We start from the raw sequence: 21,326 nt of genomic DNA, 5'->3' as shown, positions 1-21,326 counted from the left end.
CAAGTGGGCTATCCATAATGGATACGACAATCTTTCATTAACTCTTTATGACAGTCAATAAGGGCTTCTTTTAGATGAAATGCTGAAGAACTCCTACATAAACAAAAGCACTGGTTAATACTAGATAACTTTCTGACATCATAAAAATGTTTAACTTCTATCCACAAATCTTTCAGCTTCCTTCAGCTAATGTCTAGGAATTATCATGATTCATTTTCCCCAAAACAATTATTTACTGGCTAAAGTATGTAACACAGCTTAAAAAACCCAACTAAACAAACAAAAAACACTTTATGATTTTGACGCTAGGGCCATTATGGAGCAGAAAAGGATCACAGAAGCAGAAGCAACATTAGAGATAATTTAACCAAATAGACTGACAAGATAGAATGACCAATTAACTACCTCAAGTGAAAACATTTGACAGCTGGCCATAAAGCTTTCCTTTACATGATAAATAAACTGGACTCTCTCATTTGTTAGATACTCCTTAGACAGTTCTCACTTAACATATGGAGAAACTGAAGGTCAAAGAATTTAAACTATTCACCTAAGGCCACACTGCTTCTAACTAGCAAAGCTGGTTCAAACCCAGACCTTTTGATTCAAAGTCAGGGCTCTTTCTAGCTACTATTTTTTTTTAAAGCAAAATTTTGTTGACAACAGAGAGTCCCCAGGAGCAAAACTCTTCTTCTTTATTGAAAGTTGAATGTCAGCTCACTAATCTAATTTGTTTCTAAGACTCAATGAGAAAAATAAACAAACTTTACTATTGAGACCTGAATTGCAATCGGTCAAACTAAGTTTTTCTACTTTCAGAAAATACCAAAGATGCAGGTATAGCTCACCAAATTTTGCAAAATGTAATTTAGTCCTTATGCTAAATGTGATTTGTGATCTATAGAAAAGAAGTAGAATATTAGAATGAGAGAATATCACCTCCAAACAGCTTCCCTCATGCTACTAGAAGAGAGATGATACCCAGCCCAAGTGCTGCAAATGCTCTTCAGTATTTGAAGGAGATAGTGAAGTTTTAAACTGACTTGACAGGGCTGGAGTAATAGATTGAATAACCTACTTTTTTCCCATCCTTAATTTTAATCCTCTCATTTATCTGTAATATGCACCACAGTTGAACAAATGAGAAAGTGCAGTTTATTTGTCCATGTAAATGTGAAATGGAAGCTAAATAAGCCAGCTGTCAAACATCTTCACCTGACATAGCTAATGGCTTGCCCTATCTTATCCGGTCCTTGTCATCACATTCCATTACGATGCATCACACACGGTTCGGGATAATGTAACTAATGCCACCAGACAGATGAATCTTTGATATGTCTGCCTTGCAAACTGGCGAAAGAACTACTCCCTGTGATCATCTAATGAAATAATAGCTCAGGGTAGGAAATCTAGGTCTGGATGGCATTCAGATTCAGTGATGTTTCTTGCAAAAGGCTCAGGGTTACTTGAGTTCAGACACATTTATAATGGAAAATGTTGAGTTTGGGGAATTTACAACAGGCTGATGAGGGTTATAAGTAGAAAACAAGAGGTAAGAGTTCGACTGAGTCACTATGCACTAAGGCATTTTTTTATTGGTAATTGTTTTTCAGTGGAGAGCCTTTGCTTAGGGTACAAGGGCCTGTTTTTTATTGCCTCTCCCACTCATCCACCCCAGTGACAAAGGATGGAGGCAATGGCCCTGAAAGACCTGGCTCCAGCCCAGAGGAATAAAGGGGAAATTGTAATGTCTGTAAAGGCAGAATATCAGACTTGGAATTGGGAGCCCCAAGTTCAAGTACTAGCCGTGAGACTTACTACTGGCAAGTCACTTAACCTCACTTCTTTTATTGCAAAAGAGGCCCAGTAAAACTTGCAATATCTAATACATAGAGTTGTTGCAAGGAGAGTATTTTGTTCCATAAATATAAAAGAGACACTGTGGCAGTGTGACTGAGGGCTAAGTCTTAACAATAGGAGAACTTGTCTTCAGGTCCTGCCTCTGACACTGAGAACTGTGTGACCATGGCTAAGTAAGATGTTTAATATCTCACCAACTCAGGAAGAGTTCTAACTCTAGAAATTCAATTAAATTATTTAAGAATTTAAATTTAAAATCTAGAAATTAAATTGAGGGTTACCTATATCAGCCAAGAATCTCTCTTCCTTTCCTTCCCCCTTTTTCTCTATCCTTATTTCCTTCAAGGACACCTAGCTTTGCAGTAACAGTGCTGTGGGGCAGTGTACAAAACAAGACAAAAGCTTTGATCTTTATTACTGTTCTGGGCAGGGGACGACAGACCCCACAGCATGGGAGAAAGGGTGTTGCACTCCCCAGAGCTTTGGGCAGAAATTCGTGATTTCCTAGTCCCATGACTCAGCTTTCCACCCTGTTTACACTCACTGTCGGTACCGTCCCCCTGAGCTGAGTCTGCCTGCCAGATGCCACTGATGTTTTAAGTTCTGACCCATTTGTTGATGCTGTTGTTGCGTTTTATTGATATTTTGTTTTTATATCGCAAACATTTACAGATTCCTCCCATGTCATGAGAGATTTCTTTTAACAAAAGTCTTGTAATAGTAAACGGTAAAACTATTAATACAGTGACCTCATCTGTATGGACATGCAACATTTAACATCTGTAGAACCCTTTTCCCAACTTCTTAATTAAAAAAAAATTAACAGAAATCTTTTTTCTCCCCTATCCATCCCCAATTCCACTGGGTGTGAGGAGGAAGAAAAGTAAAAAAACAAAACAATCTTCTGATAAACATGCATAGTCAAGCAAACACATCCCCTCAGGGGTGGCATACAAAAATGCATGTCTCATTCTATAATCTAAAACAAATATGCATCTACCACGTATGGCATATTTGATCATCATTCTTCTGGGATCACTAGTGATTATTAGATTGAGCATAGTTCTTATAGCTTTGAAAGTCATTTGTCTTTACAGCGTTTTTATTGTATAAATTATTTTAGTCCACTTATTTCATTCTGCATCAGTTCATATGTCTTTTTGAAATAATAATAATAGCTGCCTTTTATATAGTACTCATTATTTGCTGGCCACTGTGTGAAATTCTTTACAAATATTATCTCATTTGGTCTTCATAACAACCCTACAAAACAGGTACTTTTATTATCCTTATTTTACAGATGAGGTACAGTTAGTAAGTGTCTGAAGTCAGATTTGAACTTAAAGGCTCCTGATTCCAGGCCCAGTGCTCTATTCACATAGCTGCCCTATATTTTACAGTACAATAGGACTCTATCACATTCATATACCACAACTTATTCAGCCTTAATTCAGTTGATGGGCATCCCCAATGTGATACCTATTAGAGTAGCATACATAACAAAAAAGGAAGATGATAAATGTTGGAGGAGCAACAGGAGAGAAGGAACTTTGATATGCTGCTGGTGGATCTATAAATGGGTACATTCTAAAAAGCAATTTGGAATTATGAACAAAAAGTTATTAAAAGTTATTACATGTCCTTTGACCCAACTATGCTGTTAGGCCTATGCTCAAAAGAATTCAAAGAGATAGGAAAAGGTCCTACAAAAGATATTTCTAGCCTCTCTTTTGTTTGGGGCAAAATTCCTCACCTCTTCTTGCCCCAATGGCTTTAGTGAAGTCAAGAGATCAGACTCCACATCTATACCTAGTGCAGAGGCCTAATGGCATGATAGAGATTTAGACTGGGAGCCCCAGGAAGGTGTAGGTTCAAGTTCTACCTGTAGCATATCCTGGGTATGTGACCATGAGTACTTGACCTCTCAGTACTCTAGGCAGCTCTCTAAGACTATAAGTTACAGAGAAAGGACTGATTTCTACTTGCAGAGGGAATTTCTTCATCTAATACTTATAATGATGAAATCCTTGGGACAATTAGGTGGCACAGTGGATAGAGTATCAGTCAGGAAGACTCATTTTCCTGAGTTCCAATCTGGCTTCAGGCACTTACTAGCTGTGTGGCTCTGGATAAGTCACTTAACCCTGTTTGCCTCAGTTTCCTCATCTGTAAAATGAGCTGGAGAAGAAAATGGTAAACCACTCTGTTGTCTTTGCCAAGAAAACCCCAAATGGAATCACACAATGACTGAATAACAGTGAAAATGTATGAGAAGAGGCCACATCATTGGGCAAGCACATAAGGTGTTGTTGTTTTTCAGGCATTTCAGTCATTTCTGACTTTGTGACCTCATTTGGGGTTTTCTTGGCAAAAATAATAGAGCAGCTTGCCATTTTTTCTTCTCTAGCTTATTTTACAGAAATAGAAATTGAAACAATTAGGGTTAAGTGATTTGCGCAGGATCACACAGCTAGTAAATATCTGAGGCCAGACTGGAACTCAGGTCTTTCTGACTCCAGGCTCCCTGCTATATCTACTGTGCCCTCTAGCTGTCCCAAAGTAGTAGTGGATGGATGGACATTAGCAGGAAGCAGTGAGAACAAGCTCAGGTACCTGTTTAAAGGACACTTTTTAGGTCCCCAGGCAATAGACAGAATTTAAATTTAGCTCTGTACATCACATCCTTCATTAAACCATGAAGTCATCAAAGGGTAACATATCATCAATTCTTAAATCTCAGTGGGCAAATGATTATGGTTGTCAACACAGATGCTAAAGAGTATCCCTGGAGTAGAATCCTAAATGAAAGGCTGAATATTAAAGATATTTTGCTATCCACAGGATGAGAAGAACTAGATCTGTGTTATCTTTGGTGTAAGGAGTTCCTGATAAGGAACTCTCTCCAATGCAAGTCAATATGTATTTACAACAGATAGTCTCAGGAAGATAGCTGGAGCACTGAGAGCTTAAGAAGTTTGCCCTTGATCACAAAGACAGTATATGTGAGAGGTGGCACCTGAACCTAGGTCTTCCTAAATCACAGGCCAGCTCTCTGTCCACTAGCCATGCTTTATCAAAGATATTCTGCTATCTATAGAAGAAGAAAAAAGTTGAATTCAACCTACACCAACAGAACTAAATTCTTCATCTTGGAAAGCAATAGGGATGCTTTACAATTATTATCTCATTTGGTCCTCACAGCAGCCTTGAGGGGTAGGTACTATTGTTATCAATGTTTTATAAATGAGGAAATTGGGCAAGCAGAGAGTAACTTGCTTGGAGTCACACAGCTAGTAAGTGTCTGAGAATAGATTTGAACTCCAGGTCCATCAACACAGGATACAGATGCTCATTAGAGAGAGAGAATTCCCTGTCACTGGATATTTTAGAAGCAGAGTTTGGAAGAGAATTGATCAGGGATACTAGAAAATAGATAACTACATTGGGTAAGTGAATGAATGAATCAACCAATCATTCAAAAGTCCTTTATTAAACTCTATGTGGCAAATGGCTGTACTAGAAGACATTCATTCCAAATGTATAATCCTAAGATTTCATGATATGATCTCAAAACCTGATATCTAAGATGTGACAAGGACCTAGAGTTAAAGGTACTGTATCCACAAATACATAAATGGTTCACATGGGTCTTGAGATCCCTTAAAATGACTCAGTATAAGGCAGAATTTGGAGGCATGAAGTCTATTTTTTTATTTCTGAAAATAAAAGGGACCCATAACAATCAGTAGACTGATTGATAAAGTCAGACAAAGTCTAAAATGGAGGAGAAATAAATAAACATTTTAAGGCAAATAAAATATTGATTGAAAAGTACTTTGTGCAAAGGAAATTGAGTAAAAATTCACTAAGGAGATTGAAAATATTATAACAAATGCTTAAGAGCTATACACGGTAATGGAAAATCTGAAGAATGTCGAGAATAATTAAGTGAAAATACCAAGGAAAGTATAGAAATTAGAATCCAATTAAGGAATAAATCATCAAGTCCAAGGTAATATAAGAGAACTTAGAACAAAAGACAGAGACAGTCTCCATAATAGTAGATGTTCTGAAAAGGAGAATGACAGAATCAGAAAGAAAATTAATAGAACAATTTATTTTTAATAAGAAAAACAAATGAAACTTCTACAAAACATGAATATTGAACATGAAGATAAGATGGGAAGAGATAAGTGAAGGATTACAATAGAAGATCATGCCAAAAAAATCCGAATAGGCTACATATAGAAACTTTGCCCATAAATACTGGAAGGAGACAGCAAGGTAAAGGAGAAGTGCAAGGAGCACCAACAGAAGGAAATCTCAAGTTTAATAAAAACAAACAAAAACCAAAGTACTATTTTTTTGTTGTTGTTGAGCAAATGAAAAATATACTAGGAATCTTTGTTACTGTAGTGGACCCTGGAAAGATTCTTGTGTTCAGGCAAATAATGATCCTTACAACTAAGGCAGGTTATTGTATTTCATTCTAAGTGCTGAAACCTGGCCTTACAGAAGGAAGAAGCAGTTCATGGGTTCTTCTTTTTGTTCACTACTTGCATACTGGCTTTTTGATCAGCACCATGGAGTTTTATTGTAAGCTGCACTATTTATCAATGTTTCTATTCTCAAACTGAAGACAATGCTCAGCTATTACCTTGTTTTTTATTGAAATTTTAACACTTCAACGGATCTATTATCCAAATACTGTATACTATACATGCTCAAGTATCTGTAACAAATATCACCGGGAAATTACTCTTCAGCCATATATAGCCGAAGAATTTAATCAAATCAATTGTGAGAGGTGCCATAAACAAGAGCAGGAGGATTAATGAGAATTGTTTGGAGGAGTCAGCACTGGAAAAAAAAAATGTTGGCAAGGCCGGGGTTTATTCATCCATTTTCAGGGGGAAAATGTTTTCCTGTTTCAAAGTACTTCCATTGCCCACACTCTCAGAAAGAAATACAACTTCATAAACGCTGCCACCATCTTTCTTACTCTAATGACTACTTTACAAAAAGAAGCAGCTAAAATTGCCTAGTCTTTAATAGCAAGAAAAAGAACCTTTTGTTTTTGTCAATATGCAAATATATAAAATCTTAGAAATGGAAAGTGATTCAGTCCAGCACCCTACTTCAAAAGCAGAGCACTGTTAACTGTTTCAAACAGATAGTGGCCTACCCTATTTATGTTCCCTGCTTTCACCACCTGTTTTTAATGTCTGATCAATTCTATTCATATATTTTGTTTTTATGTCACTTACATTTCCCATGGTAACCCTCTCCTCATCCCCTCCTCAAGAATCAGGCCAAATAACAAAGAATATAAGAAATAAAAACCAGTTTAAAAAAAATTATTCAATATGTTGAAAAAGTCCTACATTATATATACATATATCTATGTGTGTTCCATTCACCTAGTTCCCCACCTCTACAAAGAAAGTGAGATGCTTTGTTTTTCATTTTTTCTTTAGGTATAAGCTTAGTCAAAATTTCTTAACTATTAAAAATCTCTAAGGATATCCAATTCCACATTTCCAATTGCTTGCTTGAGATCTGTATCTAGGTATTCTGTTAATACTTCAAACTCAATATGCCATAAATTAAACTCCTTTCAAAACTTACTGCTCCTTGAAGCTTTTTAGTGACACTGCCTTTCTTTTAGTCACCCAGACTCTAAAATATGGAGTTATCTTTTACTCTTCCTTTTCCTTTAATCCCTGTATCTGGTCAAGTTGCCAAATCCTATTAATACTGCATTCACAATATTTCTTGCATCTGTCCTTTCAGTCCTCTTTACACTGTAACCATCTTGGCTTAGACACTTTTAAATTGCTTTGACAATTAGAAAAGCCCCTGGACTGGCTTTTCTTTTCTTTCTCTCCTTTCCCATCAAGCCTTTCTCTACGTATGTGTGTATATCCATTTATATAGTTATCTAGACATATAGATCCATCTATATGTCTATATGTATAGATATGTATACATATCCATCTATACAGATAAATATCTATATAGATTGATTGATAGATTTGTTGTTGTTTAGTTGTTTTCAGTCATTTCCAACTCTTCATGATCCCATTTGGGTTTGTTTTTGTTTTTTTTTTTTGGCAAAGACAATAGAGCTATTTGCCATATCCTTTTCCAACTCATTTTAGAGAGAGAAAGAGAAAGAGAGACAGAGAGAGACAGAGAGAGAGACAGAGAGAAGGAGAGAGAGAGAGGGAGAGAAGAGAGAGAGAGAACACTAAACTAACCTAATTGCTTTTCTGCAAACTTGGTATTTCATCTTTTATGTGCATCCCTAGTTTCATTTAAAACTCAGTGTATGTGTTATCTCCTGCAGGAAATATTTCCTGATGCTCTACTTTTAAATTCTCCATTGTTTCAAATTATCCTGAAAATGCTTATTTGTTTACATGTTTTACCTCCTCAATAGAAAGTCAGAACCAGCCTTCTTTCTTTTTTTCCTTCCTTCCCTCCTTCCTTCCTTCCTTCCTTCCTTCCTTCCTTCCTTCCTTCCTTCCTTCCTTCCTTCCTTCCTTCCTTCCTTCCTTCCTTCCTTCCTTCCCTCCTTCCCTTCTATCCAGTGCCTAACACAGGACCCTACACATAGGATGTGCTTAATAAATGCTTTTTGTATTGAATTGGATTCCTAATCAAAAGTCTAACCATGCCACTCCTCCATTCAAAAATCTTTTAATAGAGGAACCTAGGTAGTTCAGTGGATAGAGTGCCAGGTGTGGAGTCAGGCATATCTGAGTTTCAATCCAGCCTCAGATACTTATTAACAGTGTGAACCTAGGTAATTCATATAATCTCTATTTGCTTCAGGTTCCTCATCTGGAAAATGAGGATAATAATAGAAGCTACTTCCCAGTGTTGTTGTGAGGATCCAATGAGATGAAAACTTTAAAGAATTTAACACAGTACCTGGCTCATAGTAAGTGACATATAAACGTTAGCTGTTATTATTAGCTATTATTCAATGACTCCGAAACGTAAATCCCTTAATGTAGGCCTCATTTTATGGTATTCTTCTTGAAACACTTCCACTCCAGTAAAATTGAACTTCCGTTTCTCAATCATGTCCCTTCTTCTCCAATGCAGTCCACCCTTACTCCATGACTGGAATACTATTCCTGTATCTTTGTCTTTTGAATTCCTTTCTGTGTCTGGCTCTGCTGAAGAGACAGCGTTATGTAAAATGGGAAGACAAGTAAATTTTTAAAAAATGAACTTGGAGTCAAAAGTCACAGACCTATCATTTCCTGGCTCTGTGACCTTGGGTGAGTTATCTCATTTCTCTGAACCTACTTTTTCTCATTTGTAAAATGGGCTTAATAATCACACTGCCTATATCACAGAGTTCTGGTGAGAAAAATGCTTTGTAAACTTTAATGTGGTATGTGAATGTCATCTACTACTATTTGTGAACTATCAGGTTCCATATGAATGTGTTTTATTTACTAGTAACAATGACACCAGATTCCAGGACATGGCTCTTTCTACCACACGCTGTTTCCATGCTAGGGAATTTATAGCCGGTTGTATCTGCTATCTTAAAAACAAGTTTATTTTTCCTCCTTCTGCTCTTCCTTCTCTTTCATTTTTAAATAATAATCATCATTTATATTTCTATAGCACTCTATAATTTACAAAGGAATCTCCTTACAACAATCCTTAGAGGAAGGTACCATTCATTTCATACTCTCCATTTTGAGGATGAAGAATTCTTAGGTGAAAAATAGTAAAGTGGTTATACATAGTTATGTGGTCAGTTATGGTGGGAGAGAGGATATGAACCTATATATTCTGACACCAAGTCACAGGAACATAAAATCATACATTTACAGAGTTGAAGGGGCTATTGTACCTTACATTATATCACTGTGCCTTGATTGATATTCTCAGAGCCCCTATTAGTATAGTAATGCACTTCTGGACATTTTTTCCAAGTGAGTTTTAACTTAAACTGAATATGATCATTGAAAAATATGTGACGTTAGATTATAATCATATATAAATCAGAAGTAAATGCAAAAATAAATACTCTCATACTCAGTCACTAGATATTCATGGGAGCCTCTATGATTCTAATGCAGAGGCTCTTAATCTATTTTGCATGTGTGTGTGTGCGTGTGTGCGTACATGTGTGTGTGTGTGTTGAGGCAGTAATGTGGTATAATTAATATAGCACTTGGCCTGGAGTCAGGAAGACCTAAGTTCAAATCAAGACTCAGATACTTATTAGCTGTGTGAGCTTGGGCAAGTCACTTAACCTCTCTTTGCCTCAGTTTGCTCATCTGTAAAATGGGATAAAAATAATACTTATTTCTCAGGGTTGTTATGAGGATCAAAGGAGAAAATAATTGTGAAATGCTCAGCACAAAGCCTGGTATGTATTAAGTGATATATCAATGTTGACAATTTTTATTTAGTAGGAAAGTAGTAGTAGTAGTAGTAGTAGCAGCAGCAGCAGCAGCAGCAGCAGCCCCAGCAGCAGCAGCAGCAGCAGCAGCAGCAGCAGTATCAGTAGCAGCAGTAGTGTATCACAGACCCTTTAGGTAGTTTGGGGAAGCCTATGAACCTTTTTCTTAAATGACATTTTTAAAGGTATAAAATAAAATACCAACAATTACAAAGGAAATGAATAAGTTATCAAAACAGTAAATAAAAATAAAGCAGAAAAGTTCATAATGCAGAACAAGTTTAGGCCAACTCTTTATGCAGACCCAAAGGAGAATAAGCTTTGTATTACTACCTAAAAACTTAAGGCAAATCATTTATACAAATAACTGACCTGGGATCACACTTACCTTGGAGCAGATTGTGGTGTCCGGTCTCTGACTCCTAAGTTCTTGGCTGTGTTCTGCACCCTTGCTCCCTGAAACAAAAATTTTGTTTAAAAAAAAGTTTTTTAAGTAAATTTTGCTAAATTTTTTTTAAATCCAATGCCACATCAATATAATTTGAGCAATACATTAATAAATCATACTGAAGTCTATTTAACAAGCATTTATTAAGCGCCTACTAAGTGTCAGGCACTGTGCTGAATGCCAAGGATACAAAGAAAGACAAAAAAAAAAACCGGAGCCCACCGTCAAGGAATGCATAGCCTAGTGAATTCAGAATATTTATTGAGCAAAGAAGTTCCAGTGAGGATATTGCCATCAATAGTTTGTTTATCAAAGCCAGGGGAGAAGAGAGAGAAACTCTAAGAGGAATATTTTTCAATCTAATTATTCTGCTGGAAACAGAGAAAGGATTTGCTTTAATTTGAAGTTTTTTTAATTCAAAGACTTGAATCTAAATAATATCCTTTGTAATCACCAAAGCCATTAAAATGTTTAGTTAACTACTATCTGCTATCACATCTATGTCTCAACTAGTAGAATCCATACTTAGGACTTTGAAAATTAAAGATGAGAAGACTATAAATGTCCACTATCTGTTTCTAACAGCAAGGGACAGGGCAATTTATCATAGTTCCATGCAACACCTCTTCTGCCTTGGCTTCATCATTAGCTCTTTTAAACTTTACAGCAATATAAGGAAAGTATTTTTAAAAATCTCTCTAAAGAAACTTTTGGAAAAGAGGCAGGCCTCTACAGATCTCAAGAATTTGAACTTTCTACCTTGCTGCTTACCACTTCAAAGAACTGATCTGTTAGCACAAAGGAAGGGAAAGGCTAAAAAAAGAAAGTTAGAGAGAAGGAAAGGGAGGAATCATAAAGGATATTCTAGAATGATTTTCACTCCCTCTGAAGTGGAATACATTAAATCCTTTGGAAAAAAAAACAGAATTAGAATGCTATTCCATCTCAGTCCTCATCAACATTTTCCCTACCTGTCACTCCCTAGTCTTGTGCACCACATATGCCTAAATACAGTATCACATCTGTCTCTACTTTTTGTTGTGCATGGTGATGGCAAGAATTTTAAAGGCAAACTAATGGAACTTTGTAGCGAGAGGAAGTTGAGTTCAGGGGAGCGTCAAAGTTCACAGGCAAGTTTTATCTTTGTTCTTTCAATCTCAGTCACTTGTAATTCATCAACCATCAGATATAAAAAAAGAAAAAAGAAAAAACCCCCATGAAATTCTCAAGTGAATCTTATGATTCCTGTATAAATAAGACTTCCAACTATTTCTACTATTCTGATACTTTCCATGAGACATCCTCATTAATTCCATAATGTATGGTATGCATCACTTATTTCTAACACCAACAAAAATGCATTAATGGAATAACCAGATAGCTAAGTGTGGATCCCCAGTGACATATTTAATAAAGAGATTTTCCTATTTTGTTTTGTAAAATTTTCAAAGAGACATTTAAAATAGCTAGAAGGGAACAAAGTTCTATTTTGTTTCCTTTGGTTATCACTTAATATTGGAGCTATATTTACAGTCAGCAGCCAGCCTTTGAGAAAAACTCATAAAGCAGATTTTTATTTATACCACTGGTTTACAAATAAATCTTAATTATCTAGTTTGGATAGTAAATCAAATGTGTTGTGTTTTTAAAACCCCTTGTTATCTCACTAAATTATTCTTTATTAGGAATATAATTTAAACCTTAATTTTTTTCACAATCAGTTCACATTGTATACAGAAGCTAGGGTCTTATCTAAATTTTATATCTGCCTATTACTTTCTGCAGTATGCAACAGATGCCCAATAAAGATCTGCTGAACTTAACTGAGTTGTTAAATCTTATAGAATCATAGGATTTTCAGCTAAAAATGTTGTAGAGATCATTTTATAGATGAGGAAACTAGGACCAAGAAATATGAAGTAACTTGCCTAAGATCAAAGGGGCAATAAGTAGTAAATTCTCTTCTTGATCATATTTTTAATACAGTGTTATTTTTTTGATTCTATGTGCTTTTTTCCTCCTTTTAGGGAATGTTCCCTCACATTATACATTTTTGTAGTTATGATAGCCTATGTATTATTATTAACACTATTATTATTGATTTTTTATATATTAAATCCTTTACCATATCACAGTATCGTGATATCATAAGATCATAGACAAAGCTAGAAGACACCTTAAAAGGCAAATCTAATACCATATTTTATAAATGAGGAAACCGAAACACAGAAAGGTCAAGTAACTTGCCCAGAGTCACACAGGTAGTAAATATGGGGGGAAGGGAATAAGCATTCATATAGCACCTAAACCTAATGCGTTACTCCAATTCCCATGCACCACGCATTGTGTCACAGTGTTTCTCATAAAAAATGTACTAGGTGATTTCAGAAAACATTCTGAAATGTTAGCCAAAAAAATACATTTGTCATTAAAGTGCCAAAACCCAAGAAACATATGACCTGCTTGAAAATTAAGAGATGGGATACTGTGATCAAATAAAGAGGTCAACAAAATAATAACTCAACTGATATTTGGCTATTTCTTGACAATTATGGAAATTCTAATGTGGAAAAATGAAGAGAGAAGAGAATATAAATTAGAAAAGTCAGATGTTTACTGACTTCCTTCTATATGCTGAACACTCATTGGTTCAGTCAATAAGCATTTATTAAGTGCCTCTTATGTGCCAGGTATTGTGCTAAATGATAGGGATACAAAGAAAGGTAAAAGACAGCCACTGTTCTCGAGGAGGTAACAATCTAATAGGGAAGATACAATAAAAAAAAACTGTGTACAAACAAGATATTAATGGGATAAAACAAAGATAATAAAAGGAAGGCACTAGCATTAAGGGGGATCCAGAAACTCTTCTCATAGGAGATGAGACTTTATTTGGGACTTAAAGGAAACCAGGGAATACAGGAGATGGTTATGAGGGAGAGTATTCTAGATATGGAGAAGAGTTAGTGAAAAAATTCCCAAAGTCTGGAGAGTGTCATATAAGAGGAACAACAAAGAAGCCAGTGTTGTTGGATCACAGGGTATGGGAGAAAGAGGGTATACAATTAAAGAAGACTGGAAAGGTAAGAGTGGGCCAGTTTATGAGTGGCTTTGAGTGCCAAACAGAAGGTTATTAATTTGATTCTAGAGGTGAAAAAAAGACACTGGACTTTATTGAATGGAGTGGTGCTGGAGGGGCATTGACATAGTCACATCTGCATTTTAGAAAGATTAATTTCATAGACGAATAGAGAATGGACTGGAGCGGGGATACAAAAGAAGTTAAAAAAAATCAGTCCTTGTCTTCAAAAAGGTTATTTTCTGTGAATAAAAAGATTAAAAAGCACCAAATAACAGGATAATAATATAAGACAGTATATCATCCAGTGCTATAATGTATTACTGTAATCGACAAGTGATACAGCAATTCAGAAAAGAAAGAGGTCATTCTAATATGGAGCAGTTACTGAAGGATTCGTGGAAAACATGACACATTGCTGAAGGATGGATAAGATGTGGATAAGTAAAGGGAGGTGAGAGAGAGAGAGAGAGAGAAGAGAGAGAGAGAGAGAGAGAGAGAGAGAGAGAGAGAGAGAGAGAGAGAGAGAGAGAGATTGAAGGCAAGAAGATGTAAAGAGAACAGAAAAAGGATGGATCACAAGATTCTAGAATATAGTTAAATAGTATAAAGACCAAAATGAAATTAATTGAGAGCCTGTGATGTTTGTGTACAATTTCATACTTTTACCTTCATCCCTATATCTATTAGATCTGTTAACCATGGGACATTATTGACTTGCTCATATTAGGTATTCAATAAATATGCTGCTGATTGAGAGTGGTAATGGCATTATGTTCATTTTTTAAAAAACACTTAATAACACAGGATTCTTTTACTTTTAATGCTTGGATATTTATTTATTAGTATTAGTAATACAGCCAGCAATTTTTTAAAATGCTGTCAGAAGTCAATATATAGAACTGATGATGTATATTGTGACCAAATAATATGAACATATCACACTTGAATCGATTCTGTTTTCTAAAAAAGCTAAAAATCTACTTGGAGCATTTTTTAATTAATATACATGATAACCCAATGAGGGAGAAAGATGATAATGATCATTATCCCATTTGGTAACAGACAAGTTGAAGAGAAAGTGGCTAAGTAATTTAATCCGGGTCATAAAGCAAATACTCCAGGAACCTGAACATAAGTCTTTAATTCAGACTAGTAGCCTAACCTCTTAAACTACAGGTGAACAAAATATAGTCTTTATTGCAAAGGAGGTAAAAATTCAACAGTACTTTGCCCTGCTCCAACCTGGAGGCTGTGTTCAGTTAGGTGCTACACTTTGGATGGTGTTTGATAAGGTGGAGTGTAACATGAATAGGGTGACCAGGATAAAGAGAAGGCTGGAAATCAGACCATATTTATATAGATTGAAGGAAATGGATATGTTTGATCTGGAGAAGAGAAAAAAAATTTGGGGATGGGGGGTGGGAGAGTGTTAATGACAGTCTTTAAGTACTTAAGGAGCTGTCATGTGGAAGAAGGACCAAGTCTTTGTTCCACTGCGCTTGGAAGGGCAGCATTAGCCCGGCTAGCTTTTCCTTATACCAAGTATGCCATCTCTTACTTCTGTGTCTTGACAGGTGGCCCCTCATGTTTGGGATGCATTTATTTCTCATCTTCTTTTAAATTCCTGCCTTCTTTTAAAATGCAACTCAGGTGACATCTCCTAATGAAATGTTTCCTGATCATTTCACTCCTCTCTCTCTCTCTCTCTCTCTCTGTGTGTATGTATGTGTGTGTATGTATGTATGTATGTTTGCATATCTCCCCCACTCCATTATCTAATTTATTTTGCAGTTCCTTTTATCCTTTGTATTTAGCTAGGTATATGCAGTATACTCTCCCAGTAGAATGCATGTTCCTTGAAGGCAAGGACTTGAAATTTTTTTGTCTTTGTATACTCACTATCTAGTATAGTGCTCTTCATGTAGTAATGTAGTATTTCCTGAATAAATATTTTTGAACTGAATACTTATTTTTATATATATGTATACACACACATATATACATACATATGTACACATACATACATATATACACACACACACATATATATGTACCTACATAATAGATTCCCTCCCTTTGTAATGTAAGGTGCTTAAGAGTAGAATGCATTTTATTTGTTGTCTGTGTATTCCCAGGGTCTAAAACAATATTACTTAATAAATGATTAATAATTGTTTAATAAATTATAATTTATTATAATTATAATATATTTCTATACTATTATATAATATGTAATATACATCTACATAAACATATATTTCTACATTACATATAATTAATAATAAATTAAAAATTGCTTAATAAATGATTCATTAGGAGCAATGGATGGAAATTGCAGAGAGGTGTATTTAGACTCATAGCAAAGAAAACTATCTTAACAGTGTGATGATAACTTTTCATTTTACTTTTATCCAATTTTATTATGCCATTCCTTCTGGAACATTTGACTAACTGAAGCCTGTTTCCTGTTAATATTAACCTCATTTGGCTAAAACCTGGCTTATGGAGTGATAGTAGTAAAGGAAGACTTTTTACATTCCTAAAATAAGAAGCAAAAAGAGAAGAATGGAATACAGCATAAAAATTTCCTTGACTCAGAACCTTTGGTTATCTTTGAGATATGTAAATCCCTCTCCCTCAATTTTTCACTGTGACTTATTAACATGTAGGATTTCATAAACTGTGTAGAAATCTATCTTAATCTATTTACCTTCCAATGCTGAGATTCTACAATAGTCTGAAATTCAGTTCCCAAGTCCATTTCTAATTACAATCCCCCAAATGGCCACACTACAATCACACAGCACCAAGTAACTACCACTTGAAGAGCAGCATAGGCTACTATGACATAACTATCATTGCTCACACCATCTCTAGGGAAAGTTTGCTCCACCTTACCTCTCCACTCTTGGAAGGTATGCTTAACCCCTGAAATGACCATGTAATTTCTTATGAAGATTTTACAAGATTGTTTCCCCCCTCAATATCAGTTTATTTATGTCCTGTAGTATCAGATCAATCACCTTATGAAAGCAGAGTTATGTCGTATTCCCACAGTTAACCTTTTCTTGATTTTGGAACTCTGGTTTCATAGATGGGAACTTTCTGGTGTGGAAATTCCTTCCACCATTGCAGGTCAGCTGCAGGGTTGAACAGAGGCAGTACTTGTACTTCTATCCCTGCTACCCCTTTCTTATACCATACTATCTTATTTTGTATCTTCAATCAATCAACCAATTGACAAGCATTTATTAAGTATTTAATTTTTTAAGCTAAACACGTAATGAGGTGGCACAGTGAATAGAGTGTCTGACCTGGAGTCACGAAGGCCTGAGTTCAAATGAATGTGGTCTCAGACACTTGCTATCTGTATGACCCTGGGCAAGTCATTTAATCCTTTGCTTCTGTTACTCACCTATAAAACTAGTTGGAGAAGGAAATGGCAAACCACTCATTTGCCAAGAAAACCCCAAGTAGGACCACAAAGGGTTAGACACAACTGCAAACAACTGGACAACAACATTACCCAACATGGATCAAAGTATTCACTATCAAAGGATGATGCCAATCAATTTAGAAGATGAGGAGATGTAACTTTACCTGAAGGTCACCCTGATAGGAGGTATAAGAAGATATGAAATTAAGGTCTTTCAACTTGCACATCAATGTTCTGTCTATTGGGTCAAATATATCCTCTTAACAATCAGTAGAAGTTAAAGATTTGTCGGTGTGGTGTTACAGTTTTCACCGAAAGCAAGAGTTCTAACATCACATCACAAAAATTAACTTTTCTCTTTGAAATAGTGATTATGGCACTGCTTTGAAAGCTTTATTTCTATTTTCGAAGAAAATTTATACCTTCCTATCTGATAACCATAAGCCCATAAAATAAGGAAGGCTGAAAGCTGTCATTTGACCTCTAGAGGAAAAACAGGAGGTACACGCCAAAGGCAGAGTCTTATTTTTCTTGACCTAGAGGTCAAATAGAGAAGTAAAGTCTTCTCAAGAAATCAGATAATTCTGGGAACATGCAGTCTAAATAAATCATTCTTAGAAAGGGTCATATCTGTGTTAGATCATGCACCAGAATTTATCCCAGTAGCATCCAAAGATTTAGAACTAGAAGGAACCAGAGAGATCATCTAGCCCTGCATCTTCATTTTCCAGGTGAGGGAATTGATGCCCATAGAGGCTAAGTGACTGACCTGAGGTCCCAATCTACTAAGTAGGAGGGTGAGTGGGAATTTCTACTCCCCAATATTGATGTCCTCTCCCCCAACTGCCCACACAGAATAATTAATCCAACTACATTTTGTTTTCTTTCAATGACCACCTAAAAACATTTCTTCAGATAAGACCCTGGAGAATTTAATGTAATAGTTTTACCGACTCATTTGATTAGGGAATTAATTTAATCATATGACATTTCTTAAGGAAGCCTCTTCTGCTAATGTGGTTGATAAATCACAATCTACTAACACTCAAGTTTCATCAGAACAATGCTTACTATTCATTTTTGCATTTATCAGAGGTAGCTCCTTATGGAGATGCAAGAATTTATGAATAACATCATTCAATTATGTTATTCCCACTATGAATATTAAATGCTTAACAGTTTATGTCCTTTTCCTTTGTCAGAGAGATGAAGACAATTAGCTAGAGCAATGGTGTCAAATTCAAAAAGAGGAGTCACTAAATCAAATATAAGGTCCTCTGACTACTGGATACTCTCTTAGAAAACCACATATTAACATTATATATGTTCTATTGTATTTTTGTTTACTTAGTTACGTTTCCCAGTTACATTTTAATCTGATTCATCTGGGACCCAAATGTAGGCTGCAATGTGGCCCCCATGCTTCATGTTTGATTCCCCTGAGCTTGAGTATAACCTGATACAGAGTGAAGCAAGCAGAACCATAGCAGCGTATACAAAAAGAACATTGTAAATGGACTTCGTTCATGGACTTAATAACTCTGACCACTGGAAGGATCAATCATGATTCCAGAGGACTAATGATGACCTACACCACCCACCTCCTAATAAAGAGGTGCTGGATTTAAGACGTAGAATGAGAAATACATATGGACATGTATAATGTAGGAAATAGATATTTGTTATGACAATTTTTTCCCTTTAAATTGGAGGTAGGGTAAGACAGGGATTATACGTTTGTTAATTGAAATTAGTTTTCTCAGACAGGACAGTGGAAGCAAAGAGATTTGATTCAAATTACTCCATGGCTAGGCACACACATCTAGATGTTTTCAGTTAAGTCCTAAACCTTTCCAACATGGTCTAAAAAAATTTTTGTGCTCCAGCAGATTGTGTAATTGCCAGTAGAGATCCCAGAAAAAAAGAACTTGTGTCTCTATGCTCTTGTAACCTTGAATTAGTTATGTACTACAAACCAATTTTCAGACCTATTAGAAGCTCCTGTTAAGTAGCAACACTGTGGCTAAATTCACCATTTTTCTTATTCAGACAGAAAAAAATGAAACTGTGTTGCCAATAGCCCTTATTTGTTTTTGCTCAATCATTTTTCAGTCATGTCCAGCTCTTTGTGATCTAATTTGGGGTTTTGGGGGGCTAAGATACTGTAGTGGTTTGCCATTTCCTTCTCCAACTCATCTTATAGATCAGGAACTGAGGCAAACAGGGTTACGTGAGTTGCCTGGGGTCACAAAGCAAGTGAAGTGTCTGGGAACTGATTTGAACTCATGAAGATAAGTCTTCTGACTTCTGACCTGGCACTCTATCCACTGTACCCCCTTGCTGCCCAATAGCCCTTATAAAAACTCGGACTGAAGAAGAGCTTTGGCAGCCAAAGTCTAGAAATAGGGTTATTTAGGAAGTAGAAATACGGATAAAAATGAAACATTTCTCTGCCCTCAGAGACTTTACATTCTATTGGGAATATTGGGTAGTTTTATCTTTGTACTGAATGGTTTCATTAAAAGTAAAAACTTATAAAATACTGCTCACATTATTTATTCTCCCTCCAGTGCCACCCTAGATTTTTAAGTATTTCTGAAATGCAATTTCAAGAGGTGTTATTCCTTAGATATTAGGAATGAGAAAGCAGGCTCTTAGAAGCTTTCCATGAAATTCTGCTTTATGTTAACACTAATACTATTCAAGACATTAACTCTTATTTTTGTCCCCTTCTCATTGGGATACCAAGGTGGTAGTGTTTTATAAGGATTTTCATCTACAGGTTACCCTAGCACTATACTCTAGGATAAGGCACTGGTCAATATGCTTTTCACTTTTTATCATACATGGATTATTCAAAAGAAATGTCAAAAGAAAAAACAACCCAAAACATGCGTGCCTTCTCTTTATGGTGTCTCAACTTTGAAGTCAAATTTTGTGATCTGCAATAACTGTTGTTAGCTTTTCTCCTTCTCCACAGTAACGCCATGTTTATATGAAAGCCTTGATCACTTCAGAGCACCTTCTCTACCACTCAATAATTCTGTTTCTTTCTCTCCCATAATGACACAAGTTTTGTAGTCAGGGGCTGTTCTTGAGTTCAAGTCCTTCTCTTCCCATAATATATCTTGTTTGAACCCTTCCCACCCTCCTACCTCCACTGGTGTCTATTTCTGATGCATCAGTTCCTAAGGCATGAAGTTGGGGGATACAATGGGAGAATCAAAAATAAATGTCTTTTTCACAATCTGGAACACCACTTTCCCTGCTAGTGTCCAAATCCCCATTAAAACAAAGTCCCCATGTTTAAAGGCCAGGGAAAAGGTGCTTTGTCAGTTATGAGTACCACAGGATAGATTTTATAATTTTTATTATATTTTTATAATTTTTTATAATTTTACAAAATTATATAATTTTATAATTTTTAGAGGGCAACTGTAAGATTACCTTGGAAGATAGCACCTAGTTCTATATATTTTGTAATATATGCCACATACATAGCAATATCTCATACCATTTTACACACATTATCATTGATACATTGTAGCATGCTTGTGTCTCTCATGAGTCTTTTGATTGCCCTGTGGTTTTTGGAGACAGTAATTTGAGTTCATCTGCTTTTGTGGCATTCCATGATTCATAATAATAGCATCAATGAGAGAGTGAACTCAAGAGAATTCAAGGTAATTAGAGAGAGGTTTTCAACAATGAGCAATTTGGATTCACTAAAAGCTCTTCACCATTTCTTCCGTGTAATCAAGCTTGATTTTCTCCTAACACTTTACCTTAAAGTTCCTGTCAATGATGTGTGTGTATGTACATGCATGCACATGCATGTGCACACATGCACACACACACACCTCCTAAGAAGTGTACTCACAAGAGGAATATATATATATATATAGTTGAATTAAAAGCAATACTGACTTTCCATTACAGTGAAAGGTCAGGAGAGTACAAACAAAGTCACTGAGAAACGTTGAACATGATGAAGTAGAGAGTGTTTACAAAGGACACTCTTCAGTTACCAATTTTGTACCAGAAGAAATGAATGTATTGGAAATTA

At 35.8% G+C, this 21,326-nt stretch overlaps 1 protein-coding gene across 1 annotated transcript in view; it reads right to left on the bottom strand.

Annotated features, from left to right (window-relative positions):
- The window catches only part of PREX2 (phosphatidylinositol-3,4,5-trisphosphate dependent Rac exchange factor 2), a 426,568-nt gene that overhangs the window by 3,344 nt on the left and 401,898 nt on the right, over positions 1-21,326 (bottom strand). Inside the window, exon 39 of the mRNA XM_072604786.1 lies at positions 10,683-10,750. Within this exon, the coding sequence (XP_072460887.1) occupies positions 10,683-10,750 (68 nt within the window). The remainder of the gene's footprint in view (positions 1-10,682; positions 10,751-21,326) is intronic.

Source organism: Notamacropus eugenii, chromosome 4 (assembly GCF_028372415.1).
Source record: "Notamacropus eugenii isolate mMacEug1 chromosome 4, mMacEug1.pri_v2, whole genome shotgun sequence".
NCBI classification, from domain to species: Eukaryota; Metazoa; Chordata; class Mammalia; order Diprotodontia; family Macropodidae; genus Notamacropus; species Notamacropus eugenii.
Note: the sequence above shows the minus strand (reverse complement) of the source record. Positions and strands in the feature narration are given on the sequence as shown.